This window comes from Chenopodium quinoa, unplaced genomic scaffold, assembly GCF_001683475.1.
Source record: "Chenopodium quinoa cultivar QQ74 unplaced genomic scaffold, ASM168347v1, whole genome shotgun sequence".
NCBI classification, from domain to species: domain Eukaryota; kingdom Viridiplantae; phylum Streptophyta; class Magnoliopsida; order Caryophyllales; family Amaranthaceae; genus Chenopodium; species Chenopodium quinoa.
The window spans coordinates 1,350,379-1,372,055 of NW_018743199.1; the positions used below are offsets into that span (position 1 = coordinate 1,350,379).

The 21,677-nt window shown below is 37.8% G+C and overlaps 2 protein-coding genes and 1 long non-coding RNA gene across 3 annotated transcripts; all 3 read left to right on the forward strand.

Annotated features, from left to right (window-relative positions):
- The first annotated feature begins 3,963 nt into the window (after positions 1–3,963).
- LOC110733377 (UDP-glycosyltransferase 76B1-like) lies at positions 3,964–6,213 on the forward strand. The gene is made up of 2 exons (XM_021913416.1): positions 3,964–4,761; positions 5,138–6,213. Exons 1-2 carry the CDS (start codon positions 4,272–4,274, stop codon positions 6,028–6,030), a joined length of 1,383 nt encoding a protein of 460 aa, XP_021769108.1. The 5' UTR covers positions 3,964–4,271; the 3' UTR covers positions 6,031–6,213.
- A 5,982-nt stretch (positions 6,214–12,195) lies between these two features.
- Positions 12,196–14,331, forward strand: LOC110733379. Its single transcript, XR_002513627.1, has 3 exons — positions 12,196–12,567; positions 13,286–13,360; positions 13,883–14,331. It is a non-coding gene; the product is annotated as an uncharacterized LOC110733379 (long non-coding RNA).
- A 6,299-nt stretch (positions 14,332–20,630) lies between these two features.
- Positions 20,631–21,524, forward strand: LOC110733380 (17.8 kDa class I heat shock protein-like). The gene has a single exon (XM_021913417.1). It carries the CDS (start codon positions 20,731–20,733, stop codon positions 21,208–21,210), a length of 480 nt encoding a protein of 159 aa, XP_021769109.1. The 5' UTR covers positions 20,631–20,730; the 3' UTR covers positions 21,211–21,524.
- Positions 21,525–21,677: the final 153 nt, after the last annotated feature.

Here is a 21,677-nt window from a genome sequence, read left to right on the forward strand (position 1 = left end):
CTAAAATAATCTAATAGTTGAGCATCCATCAAAATGTAATTAAAATAAAGTGAGGTGTTACTATAGGTTGTTAATCTGTTATAAATATAATATGAAGTGCATAGCTTTATTATATTAATCTAGTTCGTATCTACAAGAAATAATAATGAATTAATAATAAAAAAAATTTATGCAATATATTACTCCGTACATGTTAACTGCTTTATTTTTATTATTATTTTTATTCACTATAATAAAAATCCGTCTACTCTGATCTACTTAGCTTTCTCTCTAACTTTTCACACCGCTCAAATCCTATTAACTTAGGTATAAATTCTCATCAGATAAGGTTCATCTCGCATGCACCAAGTTATTTAACAGGTTCTTTCCAAAAAAAAAAAAATTAACAGGTATCCAAGTCAACTAAGCTTATGTTACCGTATTAAATAACTTGCAATTATTATTGACTCCTATCAAGCTTAAGTACATGATAGATATTAAAATAGAAAAAAGAAGCTAGAACTCAACACCTAAAAGCATCAAATGACTCGTCATCTTTAATTACAAATTAACTCACCTATTAGGAATAAAAGGCTAAACATAACTGAGCTATTAAATCCTAAAGCAACATACTTTAAATCTCACTTTTTTCTGCTAAGTGGTAAATGACACAAAAACAACTCGTACTCGTCCATCGATTTGAATGGTACGTAGAATAATGATTTATTGCATAATCAAATCTTCAATTTGAGAACACAACATGACATAGCATATGAGAAAATATCAACATAAACACAAAATCCTTAGCTTATTATAAAATCATTTTAATAAACTAAGACTTAATTTTTTGTCTTCACCATGAATTAAATTATTAGCACCGTTCTTTTTTACTCATGTCACGTACGGCGTGTGACGCCCCACTATTTCCACGCCTTCACCATTACTAATAATTACTCCATTTTTTATTTTATTTTTTTTAATTATTATTAATTTTTTTTAATATATAAAGAAATCCCCCACTGTAAATGGAATATGTGAAAGTTTTAAGAAAAGAATTGTGAAAAGTCAAATCATGCTTTAAAATGGAATACATGGTCAAAGAAAGGGCAAAATTGTCATTTTGATTAGGCTCTTTAAAAATGGATTTAGTGACATTAACGTGGTGAATTATCTAAGTTTATATGATATGCTTTTATGGAATTGCTAGTACACGAATGACGAATTGCCAATATTGTAACGTACTAGTGGTTGCAAATGAAGTATGAATCCACTCTTTGTTGGTATCTTGTATGTGATGTCATGAAAATTTGAAGCAAACTATATCATATCTTTACTTTGTACCCTTTAAGGATACTTGTTGGTTCTAGGTTGCTAAGTTCAGTTGAGAATATTCTACTTGTAGATAGTTATGACAATAGATATTTCTAACCATGGGCATCGAAACTTGTGGTTGTAATCGCTATATTATGGTACAATATTTTTTATAATCATATAGCGCTATACTTTATGATATACGAAGTACGCAGTAGTAATTATGCATGTGAGTATAACCAAATTTAGAAATGAAAGTGTGATCATATGAATTGTATTGGTACTATTAGTGTACTAGAGATAGATATAAAAGATGTAACAAAGGAGAATTTACTATGTTAGTTTGAGTAAGTGAGATGACAACCTAGAGATGATGCGCCAGTGAGTAGGAGAATTGAGATAATTGGTTTTTAGAAAAACAAAACCAAAAAAAATTGTAAAATCTAACTTTAATGGAGGGACGTAAATATGACCTGAAAAAAATAAAGAGAGTTTCCTGTAACTCGGACTATATGGAATGAAGGAAGAAAATGTTTATGAAAGACCAAAAAAATATAATTTTGATTCACTTAGTGACTCCATCTCAGATTATTTACACGTCTATTTCTCTTTAGTATGTGAGTAATAAATATTAAAAATAGACATGTAAATAAAGGACGAAGGGAGTATGAAATAAATTTTAAATTTAACAATAATGTAAGTAGTAAAATAGTTATTTATATCATCTCAAATTCTCAATAATAAAGTATTAATGTTGGTTAGAAGGAATCAAGCAAAGAATCCAATAAAATGAAAGTAAAAATCAATAGTTGTTTATGTCATCTCAAATTCTCAATAATTCATGGAAACAAAGATGTGATAATGTGATATGATTCACCTGCATCTGCATGGATCATTAATAAAATACTGTACTCGCCCATACTTTGCCAACAACACATTATTGACTTTCGAATTCTGACGGTTAATTGTCGACATTTCGTCGGTTTGACTTGATCTTCTTAATTTAGACATTAGACTTCCCCTTATTAGCATTTTGACTAATTAAATGCGTAACAAGGTGTCATGTTAAACTAGAGCAACTCCAATGACAAGCTAATTTGACAATTAACTTGTCATGCCACATAAACTTTTAAAACTAATTATCATTTTAGTTACTCCATAATTTTACTCCAATGACTAGCTATTAGGTTAGTAGTAATTGTTAGATAGAAAATACATGAAAATAGCTTAATTGGTGCAATAAACATTTTATTTTCGCAAGTTTAATTCCCAAGCAAATTAGCTTTGCTTAGCCAAGCTAATTGAGTTTCTAACTCCAATGGTCAAGCTAGTAGTTAGGAATTAATAAAATTGTAAGCAAGTCCTTAGCTACAACCATTGGAGTTGCTCAATGTACATCTAAGATGTTGATATTTAGATAGCTTTTCTGTGACTTGTACTCTTGTAGCAAAACATACACTTATAGATTTTTTTATTGTGCGACTTGTGTCATTTCATCTAGCTGACATGTTAATTAACTTCTTGGTGTTTCACTGTTTCTCAAGGTGTAAAAATATTTAAGTTAGTTGAAACTAGATTGAAGCATTCTACATTTCTACGTAGGAGTAAGTTTTTAATTTTAAATTATCTATGGAGCTTGATGATTTATATAGGCTTGAGGAGTCTTGTTGGTTCACAAGAGCTAGAACAAATGAACTTGGTGAAAACTCACGACTGATCTTTACGTATACTAAAGTAATCCCCGGATTGAACACTTGGCAAAATTTTGTGAAAAAATTTCCCTCCAAAATGCTACTTATTATTTTTTAAAATTTAAATTCTTTGATATATAAAAATTTTAAAAGGAGATATTAAATAGATTCATACTTCAAAATAAATACATAAATAAAATGAGGTTACATAAGTCATTTAATTTCAATTAACTCCATTTCAATTAGCTATGATTATTAATAATAAATTTTATTATTATGAATTCGTGCATTGCACGGGCCAAAACTAATACTTAATTAAGTTTCAATTAGATTTATTTTATTTTACTATATACTTGTATATCTTTTTCAAAATTGACAATTAAAACTCACGATCTATTAAGACATATAACTTCGATCTTAATTAAAGAGTAGTATACTCATACGAGTCATACCAATAATTAATTACAAGATAACAATCGAGAGCAATTCGCAAGTGTCCTCATCTTCATCCAAACATGCAATATTGCAATACCCTCATAGCCAAGTTTCTTTGCTCGATCATTTTCTTATGGACCACTAGTAGGAAACTCATCAAGGTAGTGTACAAGTCACAAATTAAAACTCACAATATTCACTAAGTCTCAAGATCACAAGGCTGGTGCATTGTTACGAATTTACGATTACTAGGTAATAAATGAAGTCCATTGTATATGCTATCCCAGGTTTGATAACGAAATGGCCATTAACAAAGACAACATCGATCTATCAATTCATTAGGGTACCACAAGGTTGGTGCACTACCTACAGAGCAATAATCAACCTCCCACAAATAGAATAGACCTAAAACATCAACTTAGTAAAAACGTATCAAGTTACTCTTTCAGTTTGGTCTACAAACGTTTTCAAATCAAACTCTTCTTCTACCAACAACTGATAGTAAGTGGTAACTGAACTCGAGTTATTCAACAAACTGATAAAAAAACTTGAGGTGACATATTTATCAGAAATGGAAACAGAATAAGGCACAGATCGATAAATCTGTCTAGCATTAGAAAGGCGGCAAACAGCATGGCACCAGAAATTTTTTCTTCTTGCGATAGGACTATTGTCAAAAGGTTTATCAATCCAGCAATGACATCTTAAGAAAGACATAAAGCATAGAAAAGAAAAGCAGATTAGAGCCATTACCTTATACGAAACATCGTACATTTGGATCATTCTATATATTGTTAATACAAGGCAGCACAAACATCTACAGTTGGTAGCCAATAGCCATCATCTAAAGCACCAATGGAGAAGCAACAAAAAAGCAAGCTCTGTTGTAGAGTTGTACTATTTCCACAGCCGTATACAGGCCACATAACCCCAATGCTGAACTTGGGAAATGCCCTTTACTCAAAGGGCTTTTCCATCACTGTAATTCACACTCATTTCAACTCCCCAAATCCTGTTGAGTTCCCCAACTTCAACTTCCACTTCATTGAAGATGTCCTGTCAAAAGCCAAAACGCCTTCTTCAGGTTCTTTAGATACCATAACTATTCTCAATAAGAGTTGTTTGGAGTCTTTTCGGAATTGCTTGTCCCAGATTCTGGAGGACGCTTCCAAGGACAGGGAGCCCGTTGCATGCTTGATATCAGACCCCTTGTGGGAATTCGCAGGGGTTGTAGCTGATCAACTGAACCTCCCAAGGCTGGCACTAAGAACTGGTGGCCTTTTGGCTTCCATTCTTTACGAATCACTGCCACTACTGCAGGAAAAAGGCTACTTCCCCCTCCAAGGTACTTCCTTTTTTCTACATAACATAACAAAACAACAATCAATGCTAAATTTTAATCTATCTAAATCTAACTAATTTGTCAGAAAATCTGTAACTAACAGAAAGCCATTTAGGAAATGAGAAAAGGCAAGAGTCAGTGTTACTGTGTAAGTATAGAATTTGTACATTTAGCTCATCATCAGTTCTAGTATCAAAATAAATATCAAGGATAGCATAAGGTTCGGATAAGCAACAAAGTCTAACTAGATATTAATTCTCACAAAAGTGCTCCCAACTCCCAAGCATACACTCACAGAGAGTAAAATTTTTGTATTTTGGTTCCACAAGAATTAGTCTTCGCTTATCTTCAATTTTTGTGGTGTAATTAATCTATTCAGATACCCAAAAGGAAGAACCAGTGTTAGAGGTTCCACCTCTAAAAGTAAAAGACCTTCCTCCAGAGGTACATCATGATGTACTTCTTGGCATGGTTAAAGAAACCAAGAGAAATTGTCAGGGTATAATCTGCAACACATTCAAGGAACTTGAAGGCTCAATACTAGACAGAGTTCATGGAAATTTTCTTGCTACTCCTATTTTCCTGATAGGTCCACTACACAAGATCTCTCCAACTACTACGAGTACCACAGTCACTCAAGAACAAAGCTCCATAACTTGGTTAAACAAACAAGCACCAAATTCAGTACTCTATGTTAGCTTTGGAACTCTTGCAGCAATAAGCAAAGAGCAATTTTTAGAAGTAGCTTGGGGACTGGCCAAAAGCCAGCAGCCCTTCCTCTGGGTGACTCGACCGAGGCTGATTAATGGCTCAGAGAAAAATGATGAGTTGTTTCCAGAGGAATTTTTAGACATAGTGAGCCAAAGGGGCCACATCGTCTCTTGGGTACCACAGCAAGAGGTTTTGGCTCATCCCGCCATTGGAGGATTCTGGACTCACTGTGGATGGAATTCAACCATCGAGAGTATTTGTGAAGGGGTGCCCATGATTTGCCTTCCATTTTTTGGTGATCAGAAGATGAACGCTAGACACATTAGCGATGTTCTGAAGGTTGGATTGCAATTAGAGAAAGAACTTGAGAGGCAAGAAATAGAGAGTGTGATTAGAAGATTAATGGTGGAAAAAGAAGGTCAAGAAATGAGAGAAAGGGTAAATGCTTTGAAAGAGAAAGCGCAGTGTTGGCTAATGAAAGGAGAGTCCTCATATGAATCATTGGATCGACTAGTTAGTCACATTTTATCATTTTGTGGTGCTGAAATAATGAGGAGCTGATACAATCAAACAATACCATAGATTCATGCAGCAAATAAAGAGCCCTTATTTTACCAAAAAAATGGACATATGTTCCTACATCGGATTATGTTGTTTTCGACTTTTAATAACAGCCCTTTGTAATGCATATGCATTTAGCACTTCTCGCTTCAAACGGTATAATCAAAATTAAAGTTTCTCTTCATCTTGCTAATCATCACTCATACCCCTTCTATTCTTCACTACTTGAATGTGTCATCCATACAACTTACCACAAACATACAGGTATCAAAGCAACTATACACTAGACATGCAATAGCTGATACCCCATAATTATCAGAAAGATACACTAAGTTTGAGGAAATTTCACATAGTTACTGCATAATACAGATTGAAAACAATCACAAAATTGCTTGATAAAGTACCTAAATCAAGCAAGAATCAACTAACAAATTTGTGCCATAAAAGTTGTTGATAAGTATATTAGGTGACTCGTACTTCGTAGCTTTGTCCGCCCGATCGGGCGGACATTGCCCGGTCTGACCGGGCGGAAGAAGAAGAGGTGCCTGGCAAATTCGTTGAAGAAGCTGCTCTCGCGCCCGACCGGGCGAGCCTTCGCCCGACCGGGCGAGCCTTCGCCCGATCGGGCAGACCTTGCCCGGTCTGACCGGGCGGTGGGGGTTGGATACGTTGAAGCATTCGTATGGAGTCTTCTTCTCGCGCCCGATCGGGCAGACCTTGCCCGGTCTGACCGGGCGGAGAAGGAAAAATACGGAACGCGGATTTTGCGGTTTTAGGTTATCTTATTTTATTATCTTTTTGCCCAAGTATCTTTTAATTAGGGATTAATATAAAACCTCCCTAATATCAGTATTAGGGTGAAGAGAGACAGAGTGAAAGCCGTTCTTGAGAAATACAAGAATCATCTTTGTAATCTTTGCAGTTTATAGTGAAATCATTCGATCTCGGTGCCCGTGGACGTAGCTATCACATCGATAGTGAACCACGTAAATTCTTGGTGTTGTTCTTATTGTTTGCATTGAATTTCTTTATTGTTTTCTTGTTTGTTTACGACCTTTGCTTCCGCTGTCGCACAACAATTGGTATCAAGAGCTCAGGTTCAATCCTTGGAGAGTTTCTTGAAGATAACAATGGCAGGAGATTCAACAATAAGAATTGAGAAGTTTACCGGGAAAAATAGTTTCGGGCTATGGCAAATTAAGATGAAGGCTCTGTTAAAACAACAGCAGATATGGCGTCCGTTGGCTCCAAAGAGTACTACTTCGGAGTCAGGAGACGGACCGACTGACTCGCAGTTAGAAGTTATGGAAGAGAAGGCACACTCTACCATATTACTTAGTCTTGATGATCAAATCATCACGGAGGTTGCTGATCAGGAAACGGCGGCTGGATTGTGGCTGAAGCTGGAGTCATTGTATATGACTAAGTCGTTGACCAACAAATTATTACTGAAACAGCGGTTGTTTAGCCTCCGGATGCAGTCAGGTACTTCCTTACGGGAACATCTAGAAAAACTTAACTCTATTTTGCTTGATTTACGTAATTTAGATGTTAAAATTGATGATGAGGATGCTGCGTTGATTTTACTTGTATCTCTACCGTCTAGCTTTGAGAATTTTGTAGAGTCTTTTGTTGTTGGTAAGGATTCTATAACCTTAGAAGAAGTGAAGGCAGCACTTCATACTAGGGAACTCAGAATGAAAGCTACGAGTGATAATGGGGATAATGGTAGTGGGTTATTTGTTAAGTCCGGAAAGTCTAAAAAGAATAAGGGGTTTAACAAGGGGAACAATGCTGGGTCGGGTGCTGGAAACGGCAAGGATGGATCTAGTAAAACTACTACTAAAACATGTTATTACTGTAAAGAACCGGGTCACTTTAGGAATAATTGTCCGGTGAGGAAAAACAAGTCCCAGACTGCTGTAGTTGAAGAGAAACCGAATGAGAGCTATAATTCAGAGGAAGATTTAGCATTAGTCAGTTCTGCTAGGTCTGATGATTTATCTGATAACTGGGTTCTAGATTCGGGGTGTTCGTTCCATATGTGTCCACGTCGAGATTGGTTTGATACATATGAACCTCGCAATGGGGGTATGGTTATAGTCGGTAACAATGCTCCATGTAAGGTCACAGGTATTGGTTCCATGAGGTTGAGGACTGTTGATGGGCGGAGGTTAACTTTGACTAATGTACGGCATGTTCCTGCTTTAGGAAAGAATCTGATTTCATTGGGTACCCTGGATGAATTGGGGTACAATGGTGTGTTTTCAGATGGGGAGTTGTGTATTTTCAGAGGTTCTGAGTTGGTACTTAAGGGTATCAAAAGGAACACCCTCTATGTTTTTGAGGGTGTTACACTGCCTAGTTCTGCGGTTTGCGCATCTGTATCTCACCAGGAGATGACTAAGATTTGGCACATGAGGCTTGGTCATATGGGGGAGAAGGGGATGCAGCTATTGTCCAAGAGGGGTCTTCTATCCGGGGTCAAGGTTGCCAACCTTGAATTTTGTGAGCATTGTGTGTTTGGTAAGAAACACAGGTCAAAGTTCAGCAAGGGTGCTCACATTACTGATGCAGTGCTCGATTACATCCATTCAGATTGCTGGGGTCCATCTAGAGTTGAAGGTATGGGAGGTTACCACTATTTTGTGTCATTTGTTGATGACAAGTCCCGATACACATGGCTTAGGTTGCTTAAGTCAAAGGATGAGGCCTTCAAAGTTTTCAAGCAATGGAAAGCTTTGGTGGAAAATCGACAAGGAAGGAAGATCAAGAAGCTACGAACGGACAATGGGCTAGAGTTTTGCAAAGACGAGTTTAATCAGTTCTGTGCAGATGAGGGTATAGGTCGGCATCATACTGTCAGGAAGACACCACAGCAGAACGGTGTAGCAGAACGGGTTAATCAGACACTGCTAGAGAGAGTCCGATGCATGCTCTCCAATGCAGGGCTTGGGAGGAGGTACTGGAGTGAAGCTGTGTTAACAGCTTGTTATGTCATTAATAGGGGTCCTCATTCTGGAATTGATTCCAAGATTCCGTTTGAGATCTGGAGTGGTAAGTTGCCTAATTTTTCGAATTTGAAGATTTTTGGTTGTGTTGCTTATTATCATGTTATTGAGGGTAAGCTGGATCCACGAGCCAAGAAGGGGTGTTTTGTTGGGTACGGGGATGGTGTGAAGGGGTTTAGAATTTTTTCACCTTCGGAGGGTCGGGTCATTCTTAGTAGGGATGTTACTTTCGATGAAAACACCATGTATTCAATTAAAAATGCAGAGATTTCAGATTTGAGAAGGGAAGGAGACAATTTATTACAGACAGATGGGGTACTTGAGGTACATCAGTCTACCATTGCTGATTTACCTCGGGTACAATATATTGATGATGATGCTGATGTTCCAGTGCCGGGTACTCCTGAACCTGAGATTACTCCTACTCATTCTAACTCTGGGGATGAGGTGGAGCAATCTAATCAGGGGTCATCTAGTCAACCTGACACCATTCTTGAGATGCCTAAACGAGTTATCAAGAAGCCTGTTAGATTGATTGAAGAGATGGAGGGAAGAAATTGCTGTGTTGATGCGATGACAGGTTATGCATTGAGTGTAGCTGATGATGTAGAGTCATTTGAACCTGCCACATATAAACAAGCAATTAGTTGTAGTGAGTCTGCGCAATGGCTTGCCGCAATGGGTGAAGAGATGCAGTCCCTTTACAAGAACAGAGTGTGGGAACTGGTAAAGGTACCGGAAGGGAGGAAGCTTGTGGGTTGTAAATGGATTTACAAGAAGAAAGAAGGGTTGTCGGAAACTGAGCAAATACGTTTTAAGGCTAGGCTAGTTGCTAAGGGGTTCAGTCAGGTAGAAGGGGTTGACTTTGTTGAGATATTCTCACCTGTGGTTCGACATACTTCTATCCGTGTGTTATTGTCAATTGTAGCACATTTTGATCTTGAGCTGGAGCAGTTGGATGTTAAAACGGCCTTCCTTCATGGCGATTTGGAGGAGGAGATTCTGATGAAGCAGCCCGAAGGATTCGAAGCTCCTGGAAAGGAACACTATGCCTGCAGATTGCTAAAGTCATTGTATGGACTTAAGCAATCCCCCCGACAGTGGTACAAAAGGTTTGATTCTTTTATGGTTTCACAAGGTTTTGACAGGAATTCATATGATTGCTGTGTGTATCATAGTAAGCTGGATAATGGTTCCATGATTTATCTTTTGTTATATGTTGATGACATGTTGGTTGCCACAAAGAATAAATCTGATATTGCTAGATTAAAGGAGATGCTTAACTCGGAGTTTGACATGAAAGACTTGGGTGCAGCTAGGAAGATTTTGGGTATGGAGATCTACAGGGATCGGGCTAGAGGTAAGCTTTTCTTGACTCAGAAAAGCTACATTGAAAAGATTTTGTCTCGTTTTGGGATGGAAAAATCGAAGCCTATAAGTACGCCAACTACTGTTAGTTGTAAGTTGTCTTTGTCTATGTCACCTCAATCAGAGGAGGAGTTGTCTTATATGTCTAGAGTTCCATATGCAAACGCGGTTGGTTGTTTGATGTATGCTATGGTCTGTACTAGGCCGGATATTGCGCATGCTGTTAGTGTTGTAAGCAGGTTTATGGCTCGACCTGGGAGGGAACACTGGCAAGGGGTGAAAAGGATTTTTCGCTACCTGAGAGGGACAGCTGATATTGGTCTTGTGTACGGGAATGGTAAGGAATGCTTGGTCACTGGGTACAGTGATTCTGATTATGCAGCTGATGTGGATACCAGGAGGTCTGTGACTGGTTATGTGTTCACTTTGGGTGGTTCTGTGGTTAGTTGGAAGTCTACATTGCAGTCATCAGTTACGTTGTCAACTACTGAAGCTGAGTATATGGCTCTAACTTCTGCAGCTAAGGAGTCTATTCGGCTCAAAGGCCTAGTAGGTGAACTGGGTATTGCACAGGATTTTGCTACAGTGTATTGTGATAGTCTAAGTGCGATTTGCTTAGCTAAAGATCAAGTACACCATGATCGGACGAAGCACATTGATGTCAGGTATCATTTCTTACGTACTGACAAGAGGATTAAGGTGAAGAAGATTGGGACTGCTGACAACCCGGCTGATTTCTTCACTAAGCCTGTTCCGTTTAGCAAGTTTAAACATTGCTTAGACTTGCTAAATATTGATTACTACGTGATGTAGTAGGCCCTGAGGGGCGAAGTTGGGGAGCTCCTGGTGTAGGTGTGTTGGCATTAAGGTGGAGCTTGCCCGGGGCTTGTGATGCAGGTGGAGCATTATGAGTTGTTATACTTGGAGACGAGTATGTGATGGGTCTTGGTTGAAGACTTATCGGGATGTATGGCTTATGCATGAGTCCTGCATCGGGTTTGGCTTGAGATGTTTTTTCACTATGTCTTGATGGGGTCGTTTGCTGACTACGAGTTCTCGTCAAGGTGGAGATTGTTGATAAGTATATTAGGTGACTCGTACTTCGTAGCTTTGTCCGCCCGATCGGGCGGACATTGCCCGGTCTGACCGGGCGGAAGAAGAAGAGGTGCCTGGCAAATTCGTTGAAGAAGCTGCTCTCGCGCCCGACCGGGCGAGCCTTCGCCCGACCGGGCGAGCCTTCGCCCGACCGGGCGAGCCTTCGCCCGACCGGGCGAGCCTTCGCCCGATCGGGCAGACCTTGCCCGGTCTGACCGGGCGGTGGGGGTTGGATACGTTGAAGCATTCGTATGGAGTCTTCTTCTCGCGCCCGATCGGGCAGACCTTGCCCGGTCTGACCGGGCGGAGAAGGAAAAATACGGAACGCGGATTTTGCGGTTTTAGGTTATCTTATTTTATTATCTTTTTGCCCAAGTATCTTTTAATTAGGGATTAATATAAAACCTCCCTAATATCAGTATTAGGGTGAAGAGAGACAGAGTGAAAGCCGTTCTTGAGAAATACAAGAATCATCTTTGTAATCTTTGCAGTTTATAGTGAAATCATTCGATCTCGGTGCCCGTGGACGTAGCTATCACATCGATAGTGAACCACGTAAATTCTTGGTGTTGTTCTTATTGTTTGCATTGAATTTCTTTATTGTTTTCTTGTTTGTTTACGACCTTTGCTTCCGCTGTCGCACAACAAAAGTTTACTGTTGATTATCAATCTTGCTACATGCATTTATGTACATATTCCGTATTACTATCAAATACTTTTAAGTTAAGAATACAAACAAAATTCTCTAAAATAGTTGTCGTACCTATATTCTTTAAATAAAGGAATCCTTAAACCTTATAAAAATGCAAAATTTTAACTGTAGCTTATGAATAGTTCCTGCTGGTGTTATTACAGAGGTGCCCTTGAATTCAAGGAACTGACAGCTGATTCCAATGACAGCTGTTGTTGTTGCTTTTCCTTACCAGAGTTGGTTCTGACTTGCTTTTGTGTTGATTTAGCCTTTGCTTTGGTTTGTATCGCTCTTGTTTTGGGAGTTTGCGGTTGGGATGCTCAGGTGCGGGAGTAGGCTGCTTTCGTCCGGCTGCCTGTGCAGGAATGGCTGGTATGTTTTTCTTGGTTAGCTTGTTGCCGTGCCTTTGATTGGTAGGCTTGGGTTATTGTATTATGTTCTGTTTTAGGTTTGGTTTTTTGTTTCTGAATTAAGGATTAGGAGGTTATAGTCGGTGATGTATGGTTTTTGGTTTGGACTGCCTTACTTGGGCTCTACTCCAGTGTCCTTTTCCTGAAAAATTAAAAAATTATAGTTTTAGAAGACTAAGGGATGACTTCGCTGTGCTTGCATTTGCCGTGGCCTATATATAGCCTGAGGGGTGGGTTTGTTTTTGGATGTGGTGGTTTATTTGTGCTCAATACAAATTCTCTTTGCCTTTGAGCTATCTGAGTTGCCTGTGCATAGGTATTCTTTTGAGAGGTGGTTTCATTACATTTTGGTTTCTTTATGATCTCGCAGATGTAATTTGGACTACAAATTTTGAATCCCTGACAAATAGGACTTTGAATTTATGAAATTATTATTAATAAATTTAGACAGTTTACCCGTAATTTGATCTAGATTGTTTGTGTGGGTGATAGCTGTTTTGCCTCTGCTTTGATTATGGCGTATAGATTCCAAGAGCTTATTGATTATTTGTTCTAAATTGATCTGTTACATATTAGCTGTATGCTTTGCCTAATTGTATTTTAAGAGAACAGCTTCTATTTCCACTGTTTTTGGAGTTTATTTGTCCCCGGTTTAAATTTGTGTTTTTTCCGGGTTACAGGCTTGCTGATTGCATTGCTTGTGGGTCTGCTGTTGCAGAGTTGCTTGTTCTGTTGGGGTTAGGAGATCTGTGAAGGTATCTCTTTTGTTTCTGGCATGTACTTTTTTTTGTATATACTTCTTACCGGGCTTTATGAGTTCATGATGTCGCTTAGCTATCTGGAATTGTGTTCTTATATGTGTTTTTAGCATTATTGTTTGGTGCATTTAGCAGCTTGTGCAGTGTAGTGTAATTTTTTATAGCTTAGCTTTTTTAGAGTTGCTAGATTTAATTATTTCTTAAATTTGGTGCATTGTATCATAAATTGCTGTAATGATAATAATATTTAAGAAAAGAACTAAGGAGAATTCATGTATTAAGGTTGTGAACGGATAATATTGCTCAAAATGGCAGGGTTGCGTATATACCTAAATAAATATTAATGAAATTAGGATATGATTTCACACACTTACAGGGGTTAGACTGTGATAAAAAGTTGCTTAGCTGAAAAAAATGCAGAACTAGGAACTATACTTCAGAGCACAGGTCATTCTGTTAGGTTGGTACTGTGTTGCTTTCAGATACAGGTCCGCTGATTGCATTGCTAATTATGTACAGCACTTTTTAAGGACACTGCTGAGAAAGAAGGTTCAGAGAGCAAAGAATAATCCAGAAGCAACAAGGCAATTCCCGAATGAAGGCTACCTAGAATATATATATGCAGTTATCATCTTTTGCTATTAAGGTATTAGTGGGAATCAGGAACTATGATGTGAAAGTTTATTAAATTTGAAGTAGCTTGTGCATGTTTAAAAGGAACATTTTGGACATCTTGTGTTCCCTATAAACATCAACTATGTATATAGTACTAAGGATATGTAGGTACTACTGATGTTTAGTAGCAGCACTGTCTTAGACACTTCCTCTTAGCAGAACTGTAGTATTTTGCTTGTACATAGTAATGCTAGCAGTCAGAAATTGAAAGAACCATCAGGTCACTATGATGTATCTATTTGCATCCTTAAATCAGGATGCCTATATATATAATATGAATTAAGTTGTTATAATTTCCCACCTTCACCTTTAGTTTCATAGTTATGTGTTTTGCTATCCTATATAGCAGTGTTTATTACATTTTTCAACAACATTTCTACCTTAATTAAAATAATGCTCCTATTTTTTATGTTCCTTTTAGTCTTCCTTTCTTATAACCATTGTGCATTTTAACTTCCACTTCTTTCGAGTGAAACAACAAACAGCAGAATGTTGCAGTTTACATTTCCAAATCTACTCATTTGTGATATCTTTCTGACAGTAAGTTCCCTTACCTTGCATATTCAGCTTCATAGAACAATGAAACTCTAAACCACTAAAACACTGAAACAAATTACTTCATTACCATTCTCATCACAAACTTAATACTTTACTCCTGCACGAACAAGTTTTATCCTAATATCATCCTGCTTATGAATCTGTATTCATAGTTTTGCACTTAAAACAGATAAAGACAATGTAAACTAGAATTCCTCTTACATCATAATGAAAGATAATAACCGATCTGCACAATGCCAGAATTCCTCTTTTCCTTTATTTTTTGTCAAATAATAAACAGCAAACTAAAGCATAAAAAGATACAATAAACTTGACACCAAAGTTCTGGCAATTAACCTAACAACATTTTTCATCCCTTGCTATCATTGGTTCCCTGAAATTAGTCTTTGGTCCACAAATCTGCATCATTATTAAATTAGTACATTTGTTCATGCACACACATAGAGGTGTCCACCGTGCGAGTCGTGCGAGCTGGGTTAGGGTTAGGTGGGTCGCGGGTTGGGGTTTCATGACACACGGCACGACACACGTAGGGTAGGGTGGGCCGGGTCGTGGGTTGGGTCGGAGAAGTTGGACACACCAGGGTTAGGTTCGTGGGTTAGACGAGTCGTGGGTGGGTCGAGCTGGGTTTGTGGGTTAGACGGATCGTGGGTGGGTCGAGCTGGGTTTGTGGGTTAGACGGGTCATGGGTGGGTCGAGCTAGGTTCGTGGGTTAGACGGGTCAAGGTGGGTTAGTGAGTTAGGGTGGGTCGAAGGGTGGGTTAGTGGGTTAGGGTCGGGTGGGTTTGTGGGTTAGGTGGGTTAGGGTCGGGTGGGTTAGTGGGTTAGGGTCGGGTGGGTTTGTGGGTTAGGTGAGTTAGGGTCGGGTGGGTTTGTGGGTTAGGGTCGGGTGGGTTCGTGGGTTAGGGTCGGGTGGGTTGTGTGGTGTTTTAATTTTTACAAAATTAACAATTTGATGGCTTGCTCTTAATTAAGATGCCTACGTATCCTTATATTATAAAATAAGGAATCAAAGCCAGCGTAGTTCTTATATTGTACTTCTTTTGAAATTTGGGGGGGGGGGCTTGGACCTATCTTTAGAAAACTAAAATTTAATTTTGCAATTAAATTGTAATTTTCGAAAAATAAGTTGCCTACGTATCCCGAAAGAATCAAAGCCCACGTAGTTCTTAGCGTACCTGATTTAGACTTTTCTAGCCACCCATGTTTGTTGCATCATCATCCCCGGAAGCTGCATCATCCGTTGACGACTCCAATATCATCACAGGATCATCTTCATCGTCTTCGTCTTCCTTTAAACCTTGAGTTCTTCTTTCAGCTTGATCCCAATCTTTCTTACAAACACAAATTTGAATGCTTTCCGGAGTTAAGCGAGATCTTTTTTCATCTAACACTCTTCTACCTGCACTAAAAGCAGACTCGGAAGCAACAGATGAAGCGGGAACTGCAAGTATATCTTTTGCAATTCTCGCCAATATAGGAAAACTTTTTTTATGTTCTTGCCACCATTTTATAATTTGAAAGTTGTTGTTGGTCTCATGTTGATATGACAAATAATCATTAATAGCAAGTGTTGAAGAAGATGATGATGAGAATGATGTAGATGCTTTGTGTTTTTTTTTCATAACTTTATCAAGAAAACCAAAGTGCTAGTAGTAGTTGGTGTTGCCAAATCAAAACCATAAATAGATGCATAATGATCATAAAGGTCTCCCAAAACAGATTTGCATTTGTTAATATATTCACTAACATCATAATCGATACTTAAACTTGTATAATAAAATTCTAAAAGATTTTCCAAACCTTCAGCTTTGACACCGGGGTCAAGAATAGCAGCAATTCCATAAATGATTGGAAATTCACTAAAATAAGTATGCCACTTACGTTTCATGCTATCTAGAACGGGACGAAGTCCATCAATCTTCATATGCTCTTCGATGGTGTGAACAACTTTAACACACTCAATTATGACTAAATGAACGTTAGGCTCATAAATATAAGAGAAAATATGAGTTGCACTATCAAAAGCATTTAAAACATCACGAACAAAAGAAGCATTAGTCCAATGACTTTCGGTTATTAACTCAGTAGGATCAACACGAGTCTCATTGTAAAGTTGGGTCAAAATATCACGATACTTTATAGCATCACTCAACAACTTGAAAGTAGAATTCCAACGGGTAGGGGTATCAATAGACCATTGTCTTTTCTTAAGACCTCTCTCTTTACACATAGCTATGTACTTTCTTCTAACTGACTGAGTAATCCTAATCCATTTTATAACTGTTCTAATTGGGTTTAGCAATGGTTGCAACTCAGCGAGACCCTCTTGAACAGACAAATTCAAAATATGAGCACAACATCTAACATGCAAGAGACTACCACCCAACAACAAATTCAACTCGGAGTCATTTTTCAAATAGTCAATACACTTTGTGTTTGCAGTTGCATTATCAAGAGACAAAGAAAAAACTTTATTATTCAAGTGAAATTCTTTTAAACAATCCAAAATACGAACTTTGATGTTAAAACCGGTATGCCTTTCTTCCATAGCTTGAAAACATAGTATACGTTTTTGAATAAACCAATCATCATCCACCCAATGAGCAGTAATGCAAAGAAAAGGTTCGCCAAAACTAGAAGTCCATGTATCACTTGTAAAACTAACACGACCATCAAAAGTACGAAACAATTCAATCAAACCACTCCTATACTTATAATAAGAAGTTTGTGTATAACGTCTTAGGGTATTTCGGGGGACACGAGTAAATGCAGGTTGTAATGCAACTTTATTAAAATGCTCAACGTTTGCATTTTCACCGTAACTAAAAGGGTATTCATTAGCAATAACTAAAGTACTCATTTCATCAATCATTCTATCTTTATTATAAATGAAAGGTGTACCTCCGCCGGGTTGGTTCATGTATCCACCCAATTGTGTTTGGACGCCACCCCCGAAGGACGGGGGCCATTTTCGAACAAGTCGTGTTTATTTTGCAAATGCCGACTCAAGGTTCCGGTTCCATCTCCCGTTTTCCAATTATATGACTTGACATTTGCACCTAGCGCCTTGCAAACTAGGCATGTACACGTGAACCTCTTTGGTTGACCAGGTTGCCATCCCGGGGGTGTGACCTCAACTCGTTCAAAATGTTTCCACACCCAAGAAAAATGTGCTCGACCTCTACTTTCACCGCCACCACCTTTCATAAATCAAATTTTTAAAATTAATTTTTAAATGCTATTCATGAAAATAAGCTTTTAAATTTTAAATATTTTAATTATACTTATTTAAACGCATTTTTCATGGTAATTAACTAATTGTAAATCATAGAAAATTGGAAACTAAACTAACTTTATAATCATTAATAATAGTTTTTTTAAATATTCATAACAATAAAAATTTAATTAGAAATTACCTTGAGATGAAGGTTGAGATGTTGGTTGCGATGGAGGTGGCATAGTTGAACTTGATGATTGGTGGGACTCGTGGGAGAAATGTTGTGGTGGAGACGTTTGAATATTTTGCCTATCTCCTAAACCATAATCTCCATATTCATTGACAAATTGGTTTAAATTTTCCGTATTAATTTCATACGAAAAATTTGCACCACCACTCCTTTGGCTACCACTTCGACCACCACTTTGACTCCTTCCCATTCCTCCTCTTGAGCTCATTTTTTTTTTGTATGATTACTAATTATAATATGGAGAAGAACTTTTTTTTTTTTAGAATCTTAAGAATACTAATAATAATATTAAGGAGATTTTTTTTAACAAAAATATAACTCTATATAACACTTGAGAATTTGAGAACAATAAGAATTTTTAAGTAAGAGAGAAAGAAAGCTTGAATTTGTGTGGAAATTTGAGTGAAATGAAATTGGTATTTATAGGAAAAATAGAATGGATGATCATACACTTAAAAAACTAGCCGTTAGATACAAAAAACTAGCCGTTTTTTTTTAAAAATGGATGTTAGGCCGTGCGGGCCGTGCGGGTTGTGCGGGCCGTGCGGGTTGTGCCGGCCGTGCGGGTTGGGTGGGTCATGCGTGCGGGTTGGGTGGGTCATGCGTGCGGGTTAGGTGGGTTGGCTCGTGCGGGTTGGGTGGGTCATTCGTGCGGGTGGGCCGTGCGGGCTGGGTTGTGCCAGGTGGGTCGGGTTAGGTGGGTTCACGGGCTAGGTGTGTCGAATTAAATGAGTCAAAACGGGTTGTGCGATTTGGGTCGAATCAAACGGGTTAAACTGAGCTGGGTTGAAATGGGTTGTGTCGAAAATTTTGGACCCACGACACAACCCGGATTAAATCCGAGCTGTGCCGGGCTGTGCCGGATTGAAACCGGGTCGGACCCACGTGACCCACCAGCCGTGCGAGTTAGGGTGGGCTGGGTCCAACCCGGCCCACTGGCCACCTCTACACACACACAAAACACCTGATATGCTATGTCTTTCTTTTCCTCTTTTCCTTTATTTTTTGTCTCCCCTTTTCTCAATAAACTATACTAACGATCATAGCTTACAAGCAACACTTATAATCAGACAACTTAAACATACACAAATATATATGACTACATTTCTCCAAATTCACCAAATTTCTTTATCGAGCCGTCGGGGGAGCCCGCGACTTACCAACTGGGCCCAACCAAATGTTACACCAAATACCTTATTTACCCCTTCTTTTTTTTTTTTACCCATCTATACTATATATTAAAAGGCGTTCCTTTTAAAGGAAAGGTAACACGTGGCACTCTTCAACGTATATGACAACATGTCATAATGTTTTATTAAGAATCGAACCCTCAACCTCACACAAATAAGTGCTACACACTTACCATCTCCACCAACTTTTATTTGTGTTTTAAATTTCGCATATTTATCATTATATATTCCTTTTAAATTAGAGTTTATTTAATTTATTTATTTTTCACAAGATTAGAAAATAAATACATATGTAGTAAAAAAAACCGTAACATCCGGAACAACGCCCAAATCACACGCTAGCTATACAACACTTGAACATAATTATCAAGTTAGCAATTTGGGCGGGGCATCGCCCGGGACACACACTAATGTCATTTTAAAAGGTGCGGTAATTTGTTGTGAGGTAACTATGTTAAGGTAGGGAAGAAAACTACGAAGTATTTTTCTTTTATTAAAAGGGTCATTGAAAATTATTTTCAATAGAAATGATTTTCCATTACACATGTTTTCCATCAAAACAAACGACTCGAAACCATACCATTATACCAACTTACCTACTTGGTTACTTGATAAAGCTAGTTAGCTATTAACTTTGTGCACCTATTTTAGAAAGATTGCATTGAAATAAAAAGTTAATTGATTGTTCGATTAACACACAATATATGTTGTGGAGTACTTAAAAAGACATTTGGCTAACAAAAATATATACGTCTATTATAAAAAACAAAAATATATAAGAAGTTTATAATGTTAAATATTTTAGGAGGTTACATTTTTCTTGACTTTTATTTACAATTTCAACTTTCTTTATATGATTAATCAAAAAATTTAAAAATAAATGAAACTAGAGGTGATAATTCGGATTTGCAGGTTAAGTTCGGATCAGATTTCAGATCGTAAATAGAAAAAGTTAATGTTATTACGAAATATGAAATTTGGGTCAAATCAAGTCGAATTCATATTGTTTGAATTCGAATCGAGTCGGGTTCGAGTTTCTCTCAATAACTTCAAACCGGGTTATCAGATCGGATCAGAAATTGCCATCCCTAAACAAAACAAAAGAACTAAAAATTTAAGTTTTTATATATGCAATCAAACAAATTAGCTAACCAAATCGATAAGCTTGAGTTCCAAAACTCCAAATTGCACGCAACTTTTTTGGTTGCCAACAAAAATTGCATGGTTATTACAAGTGACAAGGCCTGGTCAACACGTCATGTACATTGCAAAAACAATTGCATATTGTACTGCCACATGTGATACAAGTGTCAAGAGGAAAAAATGATACATCTTGCATTGCATGCTCAAAAGGTTATGCTAGAAATAAAGTTGAATTTAATTGCCCTTTATATACATACTACCTTATGTTAACTTGATTCATAACATAACCATCCTACTCTTTCATCAAAATTATTTCACAGTAAAAAAAATAATGTCGTTAATACCGAGCTTCTCTAGCGGCCGGAGGTCAAACGTATTCGACCCATTCTCACTAGACATATGGGACCCGACCGAGGGTTTTCCATTCAACACTTCGATCACGAACTCTACCGCCTCGGGTAAGGCGGTAGGAGGGTTCGCTAACACTCGAATTGACTGGAGGGAGACGCCGGAAGCACACGTGTTCAAGGCGGATCTTCCGGGGCTAAAGAAGGAAGAGGTGAAGGTGGAGGTGGAAGACGGGAAGGTGCTACAGATAAGTGGAGAGAGGAACAGGGAGAGTGAAGAGGAGACCGATAAGTGGCACCGCCTTGAACGTAGCTCTGGACGTTTCATCAGGAGGTTTAGGCTGCCGGAGAATGTGAAGATGGATGAGATTAAGGCTAATATGGAGCATGGTGTGCTTACTGTTACTGTGCCTAAGATGCAGGAGAAACAGCCTGAGTTCAAGTCTATTGATGTCTCTGGTTAATCAAACTTAATACAAAGGTTAAAATGTAAGGCTAATAAATACCGTAGGTTTTTTACCTTTTGTAACTACGGAGTAAATTAAGTAGTACTAATATCTAGTAAGTATTGTGAAATAGTTGTGTACTACTACTTAGTATGTATATGTTCAAGCTATAATATAGCTAGCTAGTCTCAATGTTGGGTGAAAATGAGGCTATAGTAGCATCGCAAATATGCATGAATGTAAATTAAAATCTAATAATGACGTAATCTTGTAAATTAAATCAAAGTAGTGTATTTTGTGATGTATTTTCTATCTAATCTATCACTTTAATATATGGTTGGTGTATTATTGTACTGTATAAAAGGGTCAAAATTGAGAATTTTAGTTTGTTGACCTTTGAAAAAAATAAAAAAGTGAGGTATTTTGTAATACCTCATTTAGAACACTTGCACATTCTCTCTTTCACCGGTCCTTGAACCCTTGAC

What these genes read in the sequence shown, in the direction of transcription:
- LOC110733380 (XM_021913417.1), top strand. Translation starts at nt 20,731, where the DNA reads ATGTCGTTAATACCGAGCTTCTCTAGCGGCCGGAGGTCAAACGTATTC.
- LOC110733377 (XM_021913416.1), top strand. Translation starts at nt 4,272, where the DNA reads ATGGAGAAGCAACAAAAAAGCAAGCTCTGTTGTAGAGTTGTACTATTT. An exon ending in AGGCTACTTCCCCCTCCAAG is followed by an intron (nt 4,762 to 5,137) that starts GTACTTCCTTTT and finishes TAATCTATTCAG; the next exon opens with ATACCCAAAAGGAAGAACCA.